The 22,304-nt window shown below is 40.5% G+C and overlaps 1 protein-coding gene across 1 annotated transcript in view; it reads left to right on the top strand.

The window, feature by feature from the left end:
- Positions 1–20,422, top strand: part of ERN1 (endoplasmic reticulum to nucleus signaling 1) — a 36,687-nt gene extending 16,265 nt beyond the window's left edge. Inside the window, exons 5-22 of the mRNA XM_065415329.1 lie at positions 1,064–1,136; positions 2,630–2,752; positions 3,689–3,790; positions 5,806–6,067; positions 6,390–6,468; positions 7,878–8,040; positions 8,756–8,874; positions 9,349–9,540; positions 10,323–10,527; positions 11,525–11,615; positions 11,977–12,166; positions 15,457–15,556; positions 16,183–16,382; positions 17,163–17,310; positions 17,863–17,990; positions 18,418–18,541; positions 19,176–19,243; positions 19,625–20,422. Coding sequence (XP_065271401.1) covers positions 1,064–1,136; positions 2,630–2,752; positions 3,689–3,790; positions 5,806–6,067; positions 6,390–6,468; positions 7,878–8,040; positions 8,756–8,874; positions 9,349–9,540; positions 10,323–10,527; positions 11,525–11,615; positions 11,977–12,166; positions 15,457–15,556; positions 16,183–16,382; positions 17,163–17,310; positions 17,863–17,990; positions 18,418–18,541; positions 19,176–19,243; positions 19,625–19,831 — 2,574 coding nt within the window. The 3' untranslated portion in view covers positions 19,832–20,422. The remainder of the gene's footprint in view (positions 1–1,063; positions 1,137–2,629; positions 2,753–3,688; positions 3,791–5,805; positions 6,068–6,389; positions 6,469–7,877; positions 8,041–8,755; positions 8,875–9,348; positions 9,541–10,322; positions 10,528–11,524; positions 11,616–11,976; positions 12,167–15,456; positions 15,557–16,182; positions 16,383–17,162; positions 17,311–17,862; positions 17,991–18,417; positions 18,542–19,175; positions 19,244–19,624) is intronic.
- Positions 20,423–22,304: the final 1,882 nt, after the last annotated feature.

Below are 22,304 nucleotides of genomic sequence, written 5' to 3'. Positions count from 1 at the left end.
CACTCAGTTATGGCCTGAAAAAAATAAAATTTTTAGCAGTCCTATTGAGAAGTCCAACCCATACTAGGATAAATGCGGATTCTGTGCTGTCTTAAATAGCAGGTGCTGTTATAGCACTTAGTAAGCAGGCTAAACTGTGAACCCTTCCAAAATATTTGCATCGAAATAGTCAACCCCGCAGATGTCCGCTGAACACTTGAGTAAAGCAACAGCTTTGTGATGAAACTCAGATAAAATGTTTGGCTTCCCACAAGTTTCTTTTCCTGGCAGCCACTATGACTTCCTTTTAGAACTTTAACTTTTTTTTATTTTTGAACAGAGAAGTATTTACTGACAGGTTTTTTTCCTAATGCACCCAGATACGTGGCCTTAATTTGTGTATGTATTTTTGGTGCTCTTTGTGGGTAGATCTAGGTAGCGATCAGTCCTGAACATCATGTTTCCTTTCACCTGTTAATCTCCTCAGGTAAAAATATTCTGATTGGATGCATCATTGTAGATGTTCCAAGCTAGATGGAAGTAATTTCACTGTTTAAAGTCCTGGCCTCTCTTGTGTTTGTGCAACACTTCTGTTTGTCACTTTTCTCTTCCTGATGAAGGCCTCTTAAAATCCTGGAAGGTTGTTCACCGAATATGTAGGCGTGATACATGCCCAAGAGCATTATAGAATTTGGCGATCATAATAATTCATTGCCTTTTTAATAACCCGGTTTGTATGAAGATCGCTGAGCTTTGCAAATGCTAATGTTGCACCCCTGCAAGGCAGGTAAATATATGTATACTCGTTAACAGATGGGGCAATTAAAGCACAGTGTTGGGACATGGACAAGGTTGCACAAGTCGGAGGTAGAGTTAGGAATAAAACCCAGGAGTCCTGGCTTCCAGTCTTCTGTGCTATAAATATTTCCTCCTTTTCCTGTTACATTTGTAGTAAAACAGTGAGGAGTCCCCACATGAGCTGTATTGGTTCCCTGTTCCCTTGAACACAACTGGGAAAATCGCACTAATTTCAAAGTGTAAAAATATTATGATTTAATTGAGCTTTTTCATTTTTTTTTTCTAGAAACTTCCATTTACAATCCCCGAGCTGGTGCAGGCATCACCCTGTCGCAGTTCAGATGGGATTCTGTACATGGGTAAGTTCTAGTTAATCTCTCCATGGGTTAACTGATTTAAAAGATTGCAACATTACCCAACAGCAACTGACAAATACAAACTGCCTAAACCAGACAGAGGACTTCTTGCATGAAAATGTCATCTCAGCCTTGGCTGTTAATTATAACCTTTCGTAATATTTTCTGATAGAGAATCTGTTAAATACAGCACTTACTGACGTGTGAAGATAAAAAGTCAACTGCCTTCCCTTAGAAGGAGAATAGCTTCTCAAACCATTGCATTGCCTTAAAAAAAAAAAAAGTTACACTTCCACTACAGAAAATGTAATTAACTTTATTCAGACACAAATACATATTTAGCTCAGTTATATGGTATATTTAATCACCTTCTCATGCTTATAAATGTACTTGCCTCAGCCAGCCAAAGATCCCTGCCTACATTACAACTATAACTGAGTCAGGAAATTGAGTTACAACATGGTTCTAAGTTGTAGTGTAGGCGAGACCTAACTGGGGTACGGTCCTGGACGGTTCAAATCTGAAGCCTGGTTACATGGTCATGGTTAGGTTGAATTTACACTACAGTTTTTAACCATGTTGTAACCAGATCTCCTGATTCATTAATAGTTAGGGGGATTTACGTTATTCTGCCTGGTTGGCATCTTTGGAGATGACACCACATCTGTGAAGACCTGGAAGAAATCTGCACTCTCTCCCTTCCTTCTAGCTCTCCAGTTCAGTTCACATCACAAACCGTTTGGGGGGGGGGGGGGGGAGAAGCAGGTTAACTATTTGACACTTCTAACCTAGGCTGCTACAGACTATGGCTCTGATATTTGGGTTATGAGGACTAAAATCCATTATCAGTTTGGAATCATAGAATCATAGGGTTAGACGGGACCGCAGTGGTCATCTAGTTTAACTCTCTGCCAAGATGCAGGATTTGTTATGTCTAAAATATCCAAGACAGATGGCTCCAGTCTCCTTTTGAAAACCTTCGGCAAAGGAGCTTCCACAACTTCCCTAGGCAGTCTGTTCCATTGTGCTACTGTTCCTACATGTGTAGAAACTGATAATTCCTTCCCACCATACTGTGCTACAACAAACAGCACCTCAGTCTTCTTCCTCTCCTAGCATAAGGATTTTCAAACCTCAAAACTCTCTTCAGTAACCATTTGCCAATTGGATATTGTGAATGTGATAACCTTATTTTACGTGATAGTGCTTATAAGGATATCATAGAAATGTTGTCACTATGCTTGCCAGTACCTGCTAGGAGTCAGTAACGTTAAATGAGGGGACAACAGTGTTGTTTGGTTTCTAGTTTTGATTATTGTCTGAAATTATTTTGTTTAACAAAAAAACTTCTAAACATTTTCCATGAAAAAAATCCCAAACTATGGGCCCACTAGAGAATTACTTCTCAAATCAAAAAAGCTTTTTCTAAGAGCCTGGATTTTGTATCTGAGTAATTTTCAGACTGAACAGTAATGCAATTTAACTGGTGATTTCAGGAAAGAAGCAAGATATTTGGTATGTGATAGACCTTGTCACTGGGGAGAAACAACAAACCTTAACGTCTTCATTTGCAGAAAGCCTTTGTCCATCAACATCCCTCCTGTATCTTGGGCGAACCGGTAAGACACTTTTCCCTCTACCACTTAAAAGAAAGTTTGGCTTTTTGGGTTCATTTTAAAGCTAGTGCAGGCCCATAAAGGATAACCTTGTGATGATAAACTCAGGTTTGTTTAATCTCCTAGAATAACTTCTGGAGGTGATGGCTTTATAATGTACACAGAAAAAATTATTTGCCTTCCGATAGCAATGTGCCATTTTATACATTCACAGACTAATGTGTGGTTCCTGCATATAGTGGTGCTTGTGTAAGTGTTTCCTGGGGCTGACTCCCAAGCAAAGTGGCTTTTAAATTCTTTTAATTCAATGATGTACCATGCTAGCAGCTTGTAGCCCTGGTTACATCTGAAGCTTTTGGTCTTCATGAATAAATGGGTTGGGGAAATGGAGACAGCAGCTGTCATATTGAAAATACAAATGCTCCGTTCTAAGTGAAGAAGATTAAAATAGACCAAAGACCTATATTTGGGATGTCTCTCTGTAGGCTGTGTTTAGAGATTTGCCATTAGATCTGTAGATTAATCTGTTTTTAAGAATATTTTTTAAAATTATCTTTATTGCAAAAATTCTGTTACAGAACATATTGCACCTAATTTTTAAATGGAGGGATTGGTTGTAGATAAAATTAGATAGGAATGCTACAGAAGAAGTCTTGGAGGAAGAAGTACAAAGAGCTGATAATATGGATTGGAGCACTGGCTATTGCTTTTTGTCTTCTGAGCTTCCTTTTGAGCAGTAGATTTCAGTGGAACATACATTAGTTTTGTCTTTAAGTTCCATGAGGTGTGACTATATCTCTGAGTGCCAGAAAAAACCTAAAAGAAGGCTAAAAACATGAAAAGCAGGATGTGTGTTGTCCTGAGAAGTGTCTGGCATTACAGGTGACTAGTTCTGTTGTCTCAAAGGATTATTTTCACAGAGTGTGTATTTTTTAACAGAATACACTATTACAATGTATGATACCAAAAATAAGGAGCTCCGATGGAATGCCACCTACTTTGATTATGCAGCCACTGTACCTGATGAAGATGTGAAATACAGTAAGAACTTTGATCTTGTCCTTTGCATTTTTTTCACTTTTGCGATAGCTCCAATATCCTGACATTTTTCTCTGCAATGGGCAGAACCAACCCCTCCCTCCCCCCTGCCTCTGTATCTACACACTGATCTTTTTGAGTTGCTCTGCCCTACCCCCTTCTGTTCTCTCCTCCCCCCTTCCAACTCTCCCTCCCCCCCGCTCCCCAGGAAAAAACTCAATTCAGCCACTTAATCCTGGAGTCTTTTCTTCAATCTGAGTGCATATATGGCAAGCCTTTAACTTGTCCAATCAGGGAAAGGATGGCCCTACTGCTCTGGCACAGATTTCTTGTGTGACCTTGGGCAAGTCACGTAATCTCTCAGCGCCTCAGTTTCCATAGCTGTAAAATGGGATAATAATTCCCTGCTACATAAAGAGGTTGAGAAGCTTAAATCATATTTGTAAAGCTTGATGTTTGGCATCATCAGTTGGATATCACTAAAGAAATGCAAAATATTATTAGTGTTGATACTATTGATAATGATTTGCACTTACACCTGATGATCTCAACAAGTGTGATAGTGCAAAAGAATATGACTATTAGAGTAGGACAGTAGTTATGTATGAAGAATACAGTGTATCCTCCCCAGAATTACAGTGCCTGCTGTTTGAGCACAGAATTGATGATGATGATATTCTTTACAGCTATTGTGTGGAAGGGGAAATTTTGGAAGAGGTAACTATTGAGGCTAAGTTTATTAAAAACAGTGGGGCTTCATGTGGATCAGGAGAATGGCACTGCCTGGTTGTGATCTAGAGAGAATAACTTTAAAACACACTTGAAATTTAAAACTTGTCCTGTGGTATGGAAGAGAGCATCAGGTGAGTTAGAAATAAAAACAAGAACCTTCCAGTTCTGATTCCTAGTGGGTATTTCTTCACCTTGCAAAACTATTGCACAATGGGAGTGTGCCCCCAAATTACGGTAAATCACAAACTTTACATGGAAACAGTTACCTTCCCGTTCATCTTATTGGGAAATGTCTGCGGCTTTTCAGTGCTGATACTGCTTTTTTTTAAACAAATGTTTGACTCTGGAATAGGCAGCATTAAATCCCAATGTCACGGGGGTTTCCCTGTAAATCTTGAATATTTCAGCCTAATTCCTGAATGTCAGAGTTGCTTCTAATGGAAGTAAACAAAAAGAAATGTGCATGACATGGTTTTGTTCTTTAATTCCCAGTTAAGGCTCCAGTCCTGCAGTGGGATGACTTGTTGACTCCAGGGGGGCTGTGTGCAGGTGCTGGGGCCTGCCCAAGCATACTGTTTTGCTGGATTGGGCTGTATGTATTCTGAATCTGGTCATTTTAAATAGAGCACGGAAGAACTTTCAGCCTCCTAGCTGGGAACTCCCAGTTATACAGGAGTGGTGCTGTCTTGTAATGTGTGTTTGGAGATACTGTGGTTTATATGATGATTACTCTGTATGTAAAGAAGAGGCAGATCTGCAAGTCCTTAGAAGTGTATGCTGAGGAGCGAAACTAAACAATATATTATTTCTACTGGTGAGAGAGAAGAATGTATTTACGTCAGGATAATTTCGAGAACTCTTGAGCCACACACTAGGGCTAGTCTTTTTCAATATAAAATGAACCAGTCTAAGGGCTTGTCTACACAGAGACTTAGTGCGAGGCACGCCAACGTGTGAATCTACAGCGCAGTAGCTTGCTATGCACCAACTGGCCATGCAGATCCTGCTACCAAGCACTAAAAGTCTCGTAGTGCACTTTGATGTACACAGCACTATGTCCAAGTGCACTACTAGCGCGCAGTAGCAGGGTCCACACAGCCAGTTAGTGGGCAGTGAATGCACCGTAGATTCACACTCTGGCTTGCCATGGACTACATCTTCTTGTAGACAAACCCTAACAGATTTTAGTAGCTCATTTAAGGTTCAAGTACTGCTAATGTATGTGTTACTATAGCCATGAATAAGCAGGAGACCCAGATAACCTCTTGTGTATTTGTATGTTTTAGAAATGTCCCACTTTGTATCTAACGGAGACGGGCTGGTGGTGACTGTGGATAGTGAGTCTGGGGATGTGCTGTGGATTCAGAATTATGGTTCCCCGGTGGTAGCTTTTTACATCTGGCAGCGTGAAGGACTACGGAAAGTAATGCACACAAACGTGGGAATAGAAACACTGCGCTACCTGACCTTCATGTCTGGGGAGGTTGGACGCATCACTAAGTGGAAGTATCCTTTCCCGAAGGAAACGGAGACCAAGAGCAAGTTGACGTGAGTATAAATATTAGTATTGTTTTCAGAGTCTGACTTGATGGTGCTTTGCAGTACTCTAATTAAAAATTGTGTTTCTATTCAGTTACTTAATAGAGCGGCTATTCTATAAATTGCAAGATAGTAGAAGGAGGGACTATATAATTGGCGCCTTACTCTTTAACATTTACTGAACATTGTGTTTGTACAGGAATAAATAAATGCTGATGATGCCAGTGATTCAAATGTAAGAGTCTCTAAAACAGTGTCTGACTGAGTTTGTAACTCGGGTGATAAAAGCAGCCATTTTGAACTTTCTTCCTAATTTTTGTTGTTGTTCTAGGCCTACGCTCTATGTAGGAAAATACTCAACGAGCTTGTATGCATCTCCATCAATGGTGCATGAAGGAGTGGCTATTGTGGTAAGTTAGATACTTCAGGACTTTGATACCATGTTTTGAAAAGCCCACTTTCTAGTATTATGTATGGTTCTGTGCTGAAAAGTTGAGATCTGACCCTTTACCCTGTCTGTAATGTTGGGGTGTTTAGGCCCATCTCTACTTATCATTTAAGGCTGTTTGTCTTGGCAAAACATTGGAAAAATCACAGCTTTGTCATAGCAAAAAATGCAAGTGTCAGTTTCAGCGGGAAAAAAATGTTTTTTTCAAATCTACGGAGTGGTTTTTATTTTTAAATCTGCTAAGTACTTAAATTAATTCAAATGAGAAATAGCCATAATACACATAGAATATAGATACAATGAATCTTTGTGAGTTATGGTTATTTAGTGATTCTAGATCTTGTTGTGATAAAGCATAATTAAAATGTTACTTACAGCATTGGAAACTGCTCTTGAAATAAGGTTGGATTGTCAAATTTTCATGGTTTGCTGTGGCTTCCTTGATTTGTAATTTGTTACTTTAAAAGTCCTAGATGCTCAGGAGTCCTCTGTGAACTGCTTTTACTATTTAACTAAGATTATAGTCCTTATGGTTGTGAAGATCCCTTTCCAAATATGAACGGAGAGTAATCAGTGCAGGGCTTCTTACCCACAAACAGTCTCCTGTACAGCATTCCTATCCTTTATAGCAGGGAAATGTTGAACAGTGACAGGATATCAATCAAACCATGTAATTTAGGAAAGCATATTATAGCTAGTCGGGAAGTGTCTCTCTGTGGCTGAGCTTGGACGGAAGCCCTCTCACATCTGAACCAGAGCGTGTGAGTTCAAGTTCTGCATCAAGGCTGTTTCTACCACTATTGACAATGTGTTGTGGTTATTGATGTTAAAGTTGCCACCCAGTTCATACTGTTGAAAGCACCAACATTTTGATGAGATGTTAAAGCAACGTTTTATTTGCTGGCATTGTGGGGAGATAAAGATCGTTTTTCCTGTTTGTTTGTTTTTTTAAAAAGAGAGGGGGGCAACCCCACCTCCTAAACAAGACTCCTTCTCTCAATAATGCAGGATCTAATGTCTAAGGCTCTGTGAACTATGGCTGAGGGCATAATGGCTCATGTTTACCTGCAGTTACTGCATTGCTGGCATGTAACTTGTTGCTTGCTAGCACTCTCTGACCCTGCGGTACGAGAGGCATGGTATATGAAGTATAAACCCCAAAGTAATGTAGAGCTTCCCACCTGTAATTTAGCAATAAAATATTTTGAGTTAAACATTACTTAATTCCAAGGGAAAGCTTGTGTTATTTCTAATATGACTTTTGAGTTATGTCCCATGTCTTTTGTCCGAGTTATTCTCTGAGGCTTTGTAAAGTATTGTGTAGCGATATAGTGCTTTGTTAACTGTAATAATAAATCTCTGTCTTTCTAGCCCCGTGGCAGAGCCATACCTCTGTTAGAGGGCCCCAAAACAGAAGGAGTTACTATTGAAGACAATGGCGAGTGTGTTATCACTCCTAGTACGGATCTAAAATTTTCAGCAGGATTGAAAGAAAAGAAACTCAACTATTGGAGGAACCACTGGCTGTTAATAGGTATCAGGAAGTCAGTAATATTCCACCTGCTCTCTGTTGCACTGTCCTCTGGTGGACAAAAGCAATAATCCAAACAGAGATTATTGTTACCATATATAAAGTATTTTAAATTACATCCAAAACCACTACATTAAAAGACTGTAAAAGATGCAAAGTCAAGCACTCAAAAGTTAGAGGATGCCAGAACTAAGTTTGCCTTACAACCCTAATTTGGCCACCTTATGCATTATGATACAATTTTTAATTACATGATCACATCCTATATTTTCCAAAGGCCCCCGTCTCATTCAGTGCACAAGATGGGCAATGCTCACTGAATGGGTAGTTATTCAATATTTATTTTCAACAAGAGACAAAGTCAGGGTCCAAATCTGCAGCCAGAGCCTGAGCACAAGTCCTGCTGGAGTCAGTGGCCATAATCACTACTTGAAGGTTTAGAGCCTTTAAGAGCAAGAGCATTGCTTCACTTCAAAGGGCATGTAACAGTTTTCAGATATATACCCAAATCTTCCAAGCTTTGGGTCATTCCACAGGGACAGCGCTCTGGTGTTAAGGTACATATAGGAGAGCCTCATTTTATTCTAAACTGTCATACTGTAACGGCCTCAACCCATTTTATTAATGCTGAGTATTGCTTCTTGGCAGAGATGCCAAAATCAAGCATGTTTGCCCTAAAAAGGAACACTTCTTGTAACAAATGTTGTTTTATTTAAAGGGCACCATGAAACACCATTATCAGCCCCTACAAAGATCCTGGAGAAATTTCCAAGCAGTTTGCCTAAACGGCATGAAAATGTGATTCCAGCTGACTCTGATAAAGCCAGTTTTGAGGAGGTTTGTGAATAACCTGATCGTATTACTGAATAACGGAAGAAGCCACTGGAAAATTACAGGGGGAGGGAAATGAAAATTTTGGGAGAACTTGGACTCTATAGGAAAAAGTGTAGGGAATTATCCCAAGTTCTTTGTGGAAGTGCAGCACAGTACCCTCCAATGGGGTGTCATTGGCATTATTCTGTGTTATAGAACTCTTGATATCAGACTTAAGGCTGAGTCCTGCTTTTCCTTCCACATGCAAATCTCCCATTGACTTCAGTGGAAATAGTCCATTGAATAAATGAACTGCAGGGTCGTCAGAATATTGACCAATTTTGCTGTGAGCCACCATTACATCCAAGAGAGTCTTGCACATCATTAAGCTTTTAAGAAATGGTCCCTCATTGAAATGTACGTTATATATGCTAGTACAGCTGCAAAATACATTATCCATTGAGACTTTGAACTGATGGAGTCTTCTGTGTTTCCTAGGTTATTGGTATAGTTGAAGGTTCCTCAAAAGAATTGCCTCCTACCGTTCCAAAGGACATTGACGAGAAGCCCAGTCAGCCTGTACCTCGGCCAGAGGCTCCCGTAGATTCCATGCTGAAAGACATGGCCACAATCATCCTGAGCACTTTTTTGTTCGTTGGCTGGGTAGCATTCGTCATCACCTGTCCAATGGTAATGCTGATTGAGCTTGGTATTCTAGTGAATTCTGAGAAAGGGCTGTAATGTTTGGCAGCCTAGCCTGGTAAAGATGATGCAGGAGCTGGAGAGGAAAAGAGTCACGACTTCATAAAAGAAGGGCAATTCTGCTTTCTCCATTAGCTATCAGTAGTAACGGTTATCACTTTGATAACTCACAGGTGTGCAATCTGATAACTAAGGCTACTGCATGTGGCAGTGATTTCTGTGACACCACACCATTACACTCAAGACTTTTCCTATTCCACCTGCAACTCTCCCATGGATTTTTGCCCATTCAGTTATTTTGTGTGTGTTGCTCTTTTTTTTTTTTCCCGGTCATGATCCAAAGACCACTGAATTTACCAAAAGATCTCCCCCCCACACCCACCCCAAATCCACTTCACTGGGCTTTGGATCAGGCCCTGTATCCTTTTACTGTTTAATGATAGCTATTCAGTCTAAAGATGCTTTTCTAAGGGAAAATAAACTTCAGGCTAATGGCATTTTTTGCTATAACAAACAACCAGCCTGAATTATCAACCGTGCTTTAAAAATGTATAACAAGATAGAGAACAGTTTGGGTGATAGAGACTCTTTAATTGCCCTACCAGAAATAAGTTAGGAGTCTGGCAATGAGAAGTTTTTCACTCAGAGGATAGTAGAATCTGCCCTTTCTGGATGCTGAGTCATGGACGTGCTTTCTCGTCGGCATGTCTATTGAGATTGTTATTCCTTCATTGGTGTGGTGTTAAGACCATCTCTCTTTCCTCCTGAAGAGTACGCAGCAACAGCAACTGCCCTTCAGTGCCCCCAGTGATCTCCCCCCAGAGGCAGACTTTTTGGACACCTCCTATGTGCGGACGGAGAGTTCAGCCACCAGCACACCCAACGTGTCTCCCAAAGCATCAAACCACTCAGCGTATTCCAACCTCTCTGGCTCTGACATTGGGAGATGTCTCTCCACTGAGCAGGAAGAGGGAGGTAACGTTAATCTAACTTCTTTCATAGTGTGTCCCAATAAGAATTAAAATCAGAAAGTTCATAACATTTCCCCCAATGCCAAAGGTAACAAAGTACAACAAGAGGTGGGGGGACGACAAAAGTAGGATATTGACAATATTTCATAGATTAAGACCTGAAGGAACCATTGATTTGTGACCTCCTGTTGTATAACACAGACCAGAGAACTTCCCTCCCCTTTGATTCCTGCAGCAAGCCCATGACTTCTGGTTGAGCTAGAACATCTCCTAGAAAGACATCCGGTCTTGAATCCTGATTTTGGGGATTCATGTGCACCATTGGGTGTATTCTCTCCATCCCTATTCTTGAGCTCTTCTAGTGAGAGGTGACTTTTCAAATTCTTTTTTCAATGCTGACCACAAGTTTTTGTCATTTTAGGCTTAATCCTACCACTGACTTCACTAGAAGGTTTGCCTGGGTCAGGAGTGCAGTATTGAGCTGCCAATGGGCCATGTGCTCATTGGCATATTTGAAATGGGTTGGCGGCCTCAGTCCAGACCCTAATACAAAAAAAAATTGTTATATTGGCAGTAATTGAAGCCAAGAATTGAGTGGACCATGGAAACTGGACTCCCCTTCCCTCTGCCTTCTGCATGTTGTCTCTGGTCCCTCCAGGGAAGTAAGTTCCACCCCCAGGGCAGCACAGTGCCTGCACTGCACCCACTCTCCAGCTCTGTCAGTTCGGCACCTTCCCCCAACACTACATTCACATAAGCATTTTAAAAACTGGAAAGAGCTTCTTGTCTCCTAAAAGCTGCTTGTCTCATGTATGTCCCCAGCCATGGCCTTTTGTGTTGTAAGAGCCAAAATTCCAAAGGGCTCCTTAGTTCTCAGTGTTGTGCATTTAAACTTGAAAGAGAAGGTTTTACATACCGACTCCATATGGAAATGCAACTGCAAAGTGCTGACTTTTAAAATCTGCCTTAAATTAATCCTTTCGCTGCTTGCTTTTGTTCAGATGAGGACACACGCATAGTAATGGTCGGCAAGATTTCATTTAGCCCGAAAGACGTACTGGGACATGGAGCTGAAGGAACAATTGTTTACAGGTACAAGACAATATATGCATTTGATTTTAGAGCCCAATTAATGCCCCACTATTTTTTTGAATATTTTTTAAAAAATGCTTATGGTCTAATATGAATGGAAACGTTACCATGGAACTTTTAAAAGTAAGCGGGGTGTGTGTGTGTGGGGGGGGGGGGGGGGTGTCACTTCTCTGCAGTGTCCCTTCACTAACAAAAATCCAGGGTTATGTTGTCATTTGTAAATGTTTGTTTGAAATGAAAGCATTGAACCTTGTCCAATACTGAAGAAGTGCTGTGTGAAGTGTGTTCCATGTAACCCGCCTATCTCAGTGCACAGAGTGACTCAAAGAGGTTTCTTTGCTGTATGGTTCACTGTCTACAGAGGGACATTTGATAACAGAGATGTGGCGGTGAAAAGAATTCTCCCCGAATGCTTCAGCTTTGCTGACCGCGAGGTGCAGCTGCTGCGTGAGTCGGACGAGCACCCCAACGTGATCCGCTATTTCTGCACTGAGAGGGACAGGCAGTTTCAGTACATTGCCATAGAGCTCTGTGCTGCCACCTTACAGGAGGTAACAGGTCACTTACAAACCTCAAAGATTGCTAAAGCAAAGAGCTTTGGCTGCCGGGTAAATGCAGAGAGAAAACACAGGCTGTGAAAGGCTTCTCAATGGCAGACTCTTAACTCTGCTTTGAGTCTGCAGTTCAGGCACCTGTCATATGCAGACAACGTCTGTAATTGGTTATTTACTTTTACAGTGTAGTCGTTTGCTGTATGTGTAGTTAAGAGGCTTTCCTCCTCGTATCATCATCATCCCTTCAGTGTTATCACAGTCCAGGGTGAATCTAAGACAGCCCAATTTACTGTAATACTCTGGTATCACAGAAGCAAAGGATACAGCCTCACGGGCTATACACAGTTGCTGTTTACCTTCTATCTTGTAATCAGCAACTGTAATAAAGAGAAGGGGTATGGCATCAGTGTCACAGAGCCTGCCAATGCCCTGGTGGTAAAACAGAACAAGAAAACGTTTTCTTACCCTTCCTCCTCCCTGGCTTTCTGCTGCCCAGACAACATTCCTTTCCCCCCTTTGCTGTGTGTTCCTGCCATTTGGCTTCCCAGCCCTCCCCAGGTCTCTGATATAAGAGAAGGGACTATTGAACCTTCTATATGTGTTCTTGAAAAAGGCTTCTCCTCAGTCACTCTGTATCTCCCACCATGCGTAAGGCATCTGCTGCCCTCACTAGGAGCCTCTCTAAAATATTGCTTCTTAAGGCCTTAGCTTGTCCTGAGAGCCGCCTTTTAAAGAAGCACAGAAGCATGAGTGTGCAGGTGGCGCATGTGCTAAGCAAAGCTTTGTGGGGGGAAGTGAGGCAGGGGCTTTGCTTACCCTGGTGTGAGTAAGGTGCTGGACACCTTGGCCTACCTACTTTCAGCCTCCACTGGGCAGTGCTAATGAGCAGCATTTACTCAGAGTTAAATTCTTGTTGAAAGGTTTCTCTGAGCTAGGATAAAACATAATTATTTTTATGTTCCTTTAAAAACCAGGCCATCTAGGGAAACTGACGAGTAAAAGCCCCACCTATCTTGGGCTCTCACTGTGGAAATAAGGGAGATTTAATACTGAGCGGTAGAGTAGAAAGCTAATGCTGTGCCAGTTTTTAAAAATAGTAAATGGGATGGCTTGATAATTATAGGCCTGTCAGCCTGACATTGATCCCAGGCAAGATAATGGAGCTCCTGATATTGGACTCAATTAATAAAGAATTAAAAGATGATGTAATTAATGCAAATCAACATTATTTTTTTTTGATGATGATGAAATTACAAGTATGGTTGATAAAGGTAATAGTGTAAGCATTTGACTTGGGTGCTTAGGATCACAGGTACCCACACCACATTGTGATTAAAAAACTAGAACAATATAAAATTAATTTGGCACACATGAAATGGATTAAAAATTGGCTAACAGATCTCAACATGTAATAGAAAATTATCTTCGAGTGGATGTTTTTTTCAGTCAGCTCTTGCAGGGATATGTCCTTGGCCCTATGCTATGTAACATTTTTATCAATGACCTAGAAGAAAACATAAAAGACATCACTGATAAAGTTTGCAGATGTCACAAAAATTGGGGGATTGGTAAATAATGAAGAGGAGATGTCACTGATTCAGAGCAATCTGGGTCACTTGGTAAACTAGGTGCAAGCAAACAATATGCGTTTTAATATGGATAAATGTAAATGTATACACCAAGGAATAAAGAATGTAGCCATACTTATAGAATGGGGGACTTCATCATGCGAAGCAGTGATTCTGGAAAAGATTTGGGGGTCCTGGCTGAACAAGAGTTCCCAGTATAACGCTGGGTCAAAAGAGCTAATGCCATCCGGGGATACATAAAAAGGGGAATCTCAAGTAGGAACAGACAAGTTATTTTACCATTATATTTGCCATTAGTGTAACTGCTGCTGGAAAACTGCATCCAATACTGTTGTCCACAATTCAAGAATGAGGTTGATAAATTAGAGAGGGTTTGAAGAAGAGCCACAAGAATGATTAAAGGATTAGAAAACATGCTGTATAGTTTTCAGAGTAGCAGCCGTGTTAGTCTGTATCCGCAAAAAGAACAGGAGTACTTGTGGCACCTTAGAGACTAACAAATTTATTTGAGCATAAGCTTTTGTGGGCTACATCTGATGCATCTGATGAAGTGGGTTCTAGCCCACGAAAGCTTATGCTCAAATAAATTTGTTAGTCTCTAAGGTGCCACAAGTACTCCTGTTCTTTATGCCGTATAGTGATAGACTCAAAGAGCTCGATCCATTTAGCTTAACAAAGAGAAGATTAAAGGGTGAGCTGATGATAAGTATCCATTTGGGGAACAGATATTTCAGATTGGTCTTTTAATTTAGCAGAGAAGATATAAAACGATCCAATGGCTTGAAGTTGAAGCCAGACAAATTCAGACTGGAAATACACTATACATTTTAATGGTGAGAGTAATTAGCCAGTGGAACAATTTACCAAGGGTCATGTGGGATTCTCCATCATTGACCATTTTAAATCATGATTGTCGAAAAGATCCGCTCCAGGAATAATTTTGGGGAAGTTGTGTGGCCTGTGCTACACAGGTCAGACTAGAAGATCACAATGGTCCCTTCAGACCTCTATGAGTATGTACAAATAGCTGGGTTTTTGCTTTGGTGCCCAGACTGGGGGAGAAAATTGAGTTGAGTGAAACCTGAAACAAAAAGTTTCATTTAATTTTAGTGGGGGGGCGGTTAACCTTTTTAAAAATAAAATTGCAGTAAAATTCTAAATGGGCATTTTGAATTGAAAAATCAAAACGTTATGTTTTGAAAATGTCGAAACTCAAACACAGTTTTTTTTTCTGAATTATTTTTTCGCGTGGGGGTGGAGTTCGACCCAAACCAGCAAATTTGACTCAAAGACACAAAAAGTTTGAACCTGAATCTGCATTTCTGGCAAAAATAAATAAATGTTAGGCTGAAAAAAATCACTCTGCTGATCTACTGAGCAGTCTATTGCCCTTCGCTTTTATTTGGGATCCCCTTGTAAATAAAAGTCCTTCATCTGAAAAGCATGCTGGAGTGGCCCAGCCCATGGGCTCTCTGTGCGACAGACTTGTAGAATTTTAGTACAGTCTGATGTCTTAAAGTTCCCCTTTGTCTGTGGGATAGGCTCTTGCAAGTGCATAACCAGCTCTCATTAGACTGGGTAGAATTTACCTCTGTTGAGGGAGCTTTTCAGTGGCCTGGGATCTATGTAGAGACCAGTGTATAAGGAACGTGCTGGGGTTTTAGGCTTACTTTCTGTTTTCCCTTATATGATGTATAGTATGTGGAGCAGAAGGACTTCAGTCGCCATGGCTTACAGCCCATTACCCTACTGCAACAGACGACATCTGGTCTTACTTATCTACACTCTCTCAATATTGGTAAGAAGGCCCTTTGTTTTGATTTCAGGTGACTGTATGTTTTATTGGTTAAGAAGCAAAATAAGCTGGCCTGGTGCAGGGAGCTGTGGCAGCCATGTAGTTCGTTGCTGGGTGGCTGGGAGAAGTGAAGACCAGTCATTCTTTTTCTTTCCTTTTTTAAATAACAATACCATTCTATGATGCCCATTTACGGAGTGGCCATGATCGCTCAGCACTGGGAACCAGGAGATCTGGCTTCCATTCCCAGCTCTTCCACAGACTTGTATGTGACACAACCCCTTTATCCCTCAGTTTCTCCTATCTGTAAAATGAGGATAATACTTCCCTGCTATATTAGTATTTGCTTTGAGCTTCTCAGCTGCTGTAGAAGTAGAATATAACGAATGATGTTCTCTGGAATGCCTGGGGGGGGTGATGGCTCTAACAAGAGCTTGCAAGATTTGAAGGAAATGGAGTAGGATAGGCATCCCACATGAACAGGCAACACGTTCCTTGAACTTAAGCCTATGGATCCCTTGAACATTAACAAAAACTGCTTCAGCAATGTGAAAGGATTTCATTCCAAATAAATAAAACAATTAAAAATGCTCTTGGTGCTTGTATTAATTATTTGGTGTTTGTATTAGTCCACAGGGATTTGAAACCTCATAATATCCTAATTTCAATGCCCAATGCCCATGGCAAGGTCAAAGCCATGATTTCAGACTTCGGCCTGTGTAAGAAGCTGGCAGTGGGCAGGCACAGTTTTAGCCGTCAGTCTGGGGTGCCAGGCACTGAAGGGTGGATCGCTCCAGAGATGCTGAGTGAAGATTGCAAAGAGAACCCTGTAAGTCAATCATAATTGTTCTTGTTCCGAGGGTTAGGGAAGTTCCATGGAGTGGGATTGGCAAGTGTCACGTTGTTGCAATCAGACCTTTACGTCCACAGTTCATTGCCTCTTTTTTTTAAATTAAATTAAATTAATGGAGATATCCTATCTCCTAGAACTGGAAGGGACCTTGAAAGGTCATCGAGTCCAGCCCCCTGCCTTCACTAGCAGGACCAAGTACTGATTTTGCCCCAGATCCCCAAGTGGCCCCCTCAAGGATTGAACTCACAACCCTGGGTTTAGCAGGCCAATGCTCAAACCACTGAGCTATTCCTCCCCCCCTCTTCATTCAAGCTGGTTTAGAACTAAAATGTCTGTGGACTAATTTTCAGAGGTTGTGAACACAACTAGCTCTCGTTGAGGGCTGAATTTCTGATCAGTGTGGCTGTTACTGTATTATCCTGTACCATATTTTGTAGTCATAGTGAAATCAAAGTGATCACCCAAGGGGCCACCAAAAATCAGTTACTTACTCATGGTGGCCTTTAGTGATAGAACAGAATTGTACTAGAAACGTGGAGATACTTTAAGTGGTCACTTAAGACTGGAGATGTTCTTGGAGGTGGGCTTTAGTGCAGGATTTGCCATGTTCTAATTACTTTTGAATACTGCGGAGAGAAGTGTGATTATAGAAACTTCTGCTGTTCCCTCAGATGCACAACTGACTTGTGAAGTTGAGCCCAAGTATTGAATAAACTATATTGTAATGTTGCTTATAAACCATATGTTCATTTGCAGACATACACGGTGGACATCTTTTCGGCTGGCTGTCTCTTCTATTATGTTGTATCTGAAGGCAGCCATCCCTTTGGCAAATCCCTGCAGCGGCAAGCCAACATTCTACTGGGTGTTTACAGTCTGGACTCCTTAAATCCAGAGACGCATGGTAAGCAGGTGGATGTTTTCCTACTCTGTTAAATGTAAAGCACTGCACAGTTTATTCTGTGGGGCTCAATAGCGCCCAGAACACCAGTGGAAATTGTCTGAGACCTATGAATCACCATGCCCCCAAAGTTGCAAATGTGAAGTACAAGCACTTGAAGTAATTATATGGGAAGCTCCTTTTAAAAAGTTAGAAGCCCTTAAAACTATTGACTTTACTGTCCAAAAGCATATGAAATTCCGGGTGATTGCAAAGTTTTGAGCCCTCTGAGCTTTACTGTGATAGTTTTAAGAGGAATTTCATGTATATCCGGGATGTTCAAAAGATTGAACTGACCTTTGCTCTTAGCTGTATTGGTTCAACCCCAATGACTTTCTGATGGGTTGCACAGAGTATAAATCAGGGCAGGATTTGGCCTGTTTTTTGTAGGCTGAGCATCCAACTGGAAATTCTAGATCTCTGACAAACTCGAAGGAGTCGTGATGGCTTCTTAAAGACTGAGAACAACTTTAACTGTTTCAGACAGTCTGGGAATAATCACCCTTTTTCTCTTAGATGACATAGTTGCTCGTGACTTAATAGAGCAGATGATAAACATGGATCCTCAGAAACGTCCATCTGCCAGCTGTGTGCTGAAGCACCCGTTCTTCTGGGATCTAGAAAGACAGCTCCAGTTTTTTCAGGTCTGTCTTGTCAATTTTTTATTTTGTCCAGGATTAAACATTCTCCATATGTTTTTAAAATCGTATACATTAAAACTTCAAGTTTAAAATCTTTGAGATAGTTGCATGCAGAATCAGCAGTTGATGAACATACAGTGTAAGGAACAAAGAAGTGAGGTTGTATGCTTAGTCAGTGCATGTAAGGAAATGCTCAGCCCTTTGGAGGGTTTCAATCCAGTGAGCATGTTGGGTTTTCTGTGTTGAAAGAACTCTGGCAGATAGCTCCTGACTACCAATCCAATTACATTGTACTGTCCGCAAGCAGCTGTTTTTCAGGACACCCTTTAATCTGGCAGAGGGTGGCAATTTGTAATTGGGGGGAGGGGAGTGGGTAGGAGAGTTGGAAGTAAAAATACAGCATTTGAAGTAACTTGAACGTTTCTTACAGGATGTGAGTGACCGAATAGAAAAAGAATCTCTAGATGGTCCAATAGTCAAGCAGTTAGAGAGAGGAGGGAGAGAGGTGGTAAAAATGGACTGGAGAGAGCACATCACGGTTCCCCTTCAGACAGGTAACTGAGATTATATTCCATAATAATGTAAGGGAATTACAGGCTATTATCCCTAACCTGCATGTACAGGAAGGCAGCAATACCATTGTCTCTCAAATTTGTTACATGAGATCTTGGCCTGCAACTGAAGCACTGAATTGTTCTAAATTAAAAAGTACATATAGGTACACCTGTGCGCGCACATACATATATATATATATATATATATATATATATATAATCCTATTTTAGAGCTGAGTGACTTAAAACAAGCATGAAAACACAAAAAACAAGAGTGTAGCAATTTCAGGCCTATTTTCCATTGTTTATTTACCAGGCTTTAGTGGTATTTACATTTTACTTTTTAAGAGCAGAGATAATACAGTTCAAAAATCATATGGGCCACACATGCATCAAACTGTTTAATATTCTGCATTGTCAGTATGCCTCCTGCACTGATTTTTTTCCTTTAGTGTTTGAAAAAGGTTGTAATACATCAAATCCTGATTTACCTGGGCAGAACAGTACAAACAGGTCTTTCATGTGTTTTGGCTGCAAGTATGGGAGATAGCAACAGATCAGCTCCCTGGAGGACTTTGTACACATCAGTTCATTTAAAAACAACCAAACAAACACAGCCTATTTGCTTTTGCAGATCTTCGAAAATTCAGATCCTATAAAGGGGGCTCAGTACGGGATCTTCTACGGGCGATGAGAAATAAGGTAAAGGGGTGTGTGTGAACCAGCATCAAACCACCTTAGAATCTGTACCACGTTAAACTTTAGCCACCCATACCGGTCATATTCTCCATGCCTATTTAGAAGTATAAACAGCATTTAAAATAACTTGAATGTTACGCATTCTGTTTCCACTAATATGTTATGGTTTCCACCTAAACCATCTTTTTATTGGCTTATCTTAGGTGGTGTTCCACTTTACTACCAACAATCCACCACTATAAAATGACACTTGTCATTTAGTAAGGCTTCTTTGGCCACTAAACTGCTGCTTCTTCGTGAGCATCTCTTTAGTATGTTGCATAGAGGAAAAAAGTGAATACCCTATAAAGAATGCTTGTCTGTATTTTTTTTTTTTCCCCCTAGAAACATCATTACAGAGAACTGCCCCTGGAAGTGCAGGAGACGCTGGGCTCTATCCCAGACTATTTTGTATGTTACTTCACATCTCGTTTCCCTCGCCTTCTCCTTCACACCTACCACGCAATGCAAATCTGCAGTGGGGAAAGACTCTTTCAGCATTACTATAGTCAGGACTCTGCAGAGCAAAGACTTCCAGGAGATACCATTTGAGAGGATGGGGATGGAGTTCCCTTCTCTGTGATGAACATTCCAAGCATAGGGCTGTGAAATTGGCCTACCTTTAGCAGGGACTAGTGGGATCATCAGAGAGTAAAATGTCTCTTTGAAGAAACCAAGCTTCCAAATGTGCCTTATATTGTGTCTGCGCTGGAGCAGGAAAAGTACAGTAGGAGCACAAGGAATGAGTGCTAACTTCAGAAAAGCATTGAACCAAGCTGGTGGAGTTATCCTAAGGCAGCTTTTAAGAAAGAAAATGAAAATGAAGTGCAAATAGTTGTGTGTAAACATCATTCTGCTGTTGAACATACTTGCATTGTACTTGATTTTATAATTCATATATTTTACTGCACAGAATCAAACACAGTGACTGAAACCATATCGTTACTAGGCATTAGGATCTGGAAAAGGAGCCTTTTAGTTGTAGCAAACCATCCAAACCTGCTATTGCACTACTGCCATATTCTGCATTTGAAACAGTGTCTTAGATACAATACAGTGATTGTGAAGGGAATAATCTAAAAATATCCAAAACCTGTAACGAGAATGTAATTTCTAATTAGTGCAACCCTGGAATATTAGTCTGCAATTCTTGTGTAGATACAATGCCATCCTATCGATTACCGATTGGAAAAATCGGTCAGTTTTATTTACTTCACAAATGCAAGACTCCATGCCATGGTGTTTTGAGAGATCAGCCAAATGTTCATAGAAAGGAAATGGCAGTGTTTGGCTTAGATCACAGTATTAAGAACTGAGCTATGCCATAATTTGGAGAAGCATATTCAGATGTCCGTTTCTAGATCCTTTGTAGGAAAGGAGGCCAGTTGGTGTGTTGAACACAGCAACTGTCTGGCTGGAATTGTTGCTTGCTTTCTTCTTAAGAAGGTCTTCGGTTACTGAGCCAGAAGCAATGTGACCCGATAGGGGGGAAGGGATCGAAATATGAATTGCTCTAAAGAACACTGAAATTATGGACCACATTTTTAATTGGTGAACGAAAGTAGTAATAAGCAATGGAACCTGAGTTCCTGTATGTCTGGATTGATAATGATGTCCAAGGTGAAGCTTATATACATTTTCTTTACATTTGAAAGGATGCAGTATTCCTTTTCAGTGGCCCTAAAGCTGTGACAAGCATTAAGTGTGTGAACAGCATTAAGAAATGCTGGGTTCTGATGTAATACATGTGTATTATTCTTTTACAATATATTTATTTAACATATTTATATTTATTTAATTTTTACTACAAAGTGGTATCAAATTTAAATGGTACAAGGATAAAGCATGCCAAATCTTTTTTAAAAAAACAAAACCCTTCTAGTTTTTTCTGTTAACCACTTTTTAATAACTGGAAGAGGAAAAGCTATACTGCATCTTTCAATGGAACTAATTTGTCTGTTTTTGTTAATGGGTAAATCATGTGGACAGGGAAGCTTTTAATTTGTCTGACTGTGCCATTGTGTCGTAAACTAGTAAATTATTGACGGTTACTTGTGTGATTGGGCATTGCTATGGGGTGTGTGTTTTTTCTTTTTCTAATGCAGTCACCTTTCTGAAGCTTACATTTTTGGGAGTTTCCTAGTTTTACATTGTATGAAACCAGATATCAAGGTAAGATGCCAAATTGTGCAAGTTACATGTTTTTAAAAGCTTGAAAAAATGGTAGTTTTACCTAAGATGATTCAAAGCCTATTTCATATTTTTATACCTCTAATGTACAGTTCTTTTATAATTCTACTAAATAATGACTTGTACTCAATAATAAATACAAATAGGTTTAGAAACTGAGGCGTGTTCCCCTTTTTTAGTAAAATGGCTGTTCACCAGTAGGAGTCTGGGAAGATGGGTAGGACTAGAAAGTAAGCTGTGCACTCTCTGCTGCTGTTTTCATGGAAATAGCATGGCTTTCGGGGGGGGGGGGGGGGAAGGAGAGTGTGAAAACCTGTGTTAAAGGTAACCAAGCAAAAAGGGTAAGGTGGAAGGTTTTGCCCTTTTTTTTTTTTTTTTTTTTTTTTTTTTAACTCCTCCTGAGCAAGGCATCAGGTTTCTGAAATAGATACAGGGGCTGGGTAAGTATGTTCCTATTTACTCCTAAATAAAGAGCTAAAGGTAATCCCTGCTTGTGCAGTACTGTTAAGAGTTTTTATGCTGCAACCACTAGGCCAATAAACATTTTCACTTCATACATCTGATGAAGTGGGTTCTAGCCCATGAAAGCTTATGCTCAAATAAATTTGTTAGGCCTGGTCTACACTAGGAGCTTATATCGAATTTAGCGCCGTTACATCGAATTAACCCTGCACCCGTCCACACCAGGAAGCTACTTAGTTCGAAATAGAGCTCTTTTAAATTCGACTTCTGTAATCCTCGAAAACGAGAGGAGTAGCGCTAAATTCGAAATGGCAATATCGAATTAGGCTAGGTGTGGATGGAAATCGACGGTAATAGCTCCGGGAGCTATCCC

This window comes from Emys orbicularis, chromosome 13 (assembly GCF_028017835.1).
Source record: "Emys orbicularis isolate rEmyOrb1 chromosome 13, rEmyOrb1.hap1, whole genome shotgun sequence".
In the NCBI taxonomy this organism is placed as follows: Eukaryota; Metazoa; Chordata; order Testudines; family Emydidae; genus Emys; species Emys orbicularis.
The sequence above is the reverse complement of the archived record's forward strand: the minus strand, read 5'-3'. Positions and strand labels throughout refer to the sequence as shown.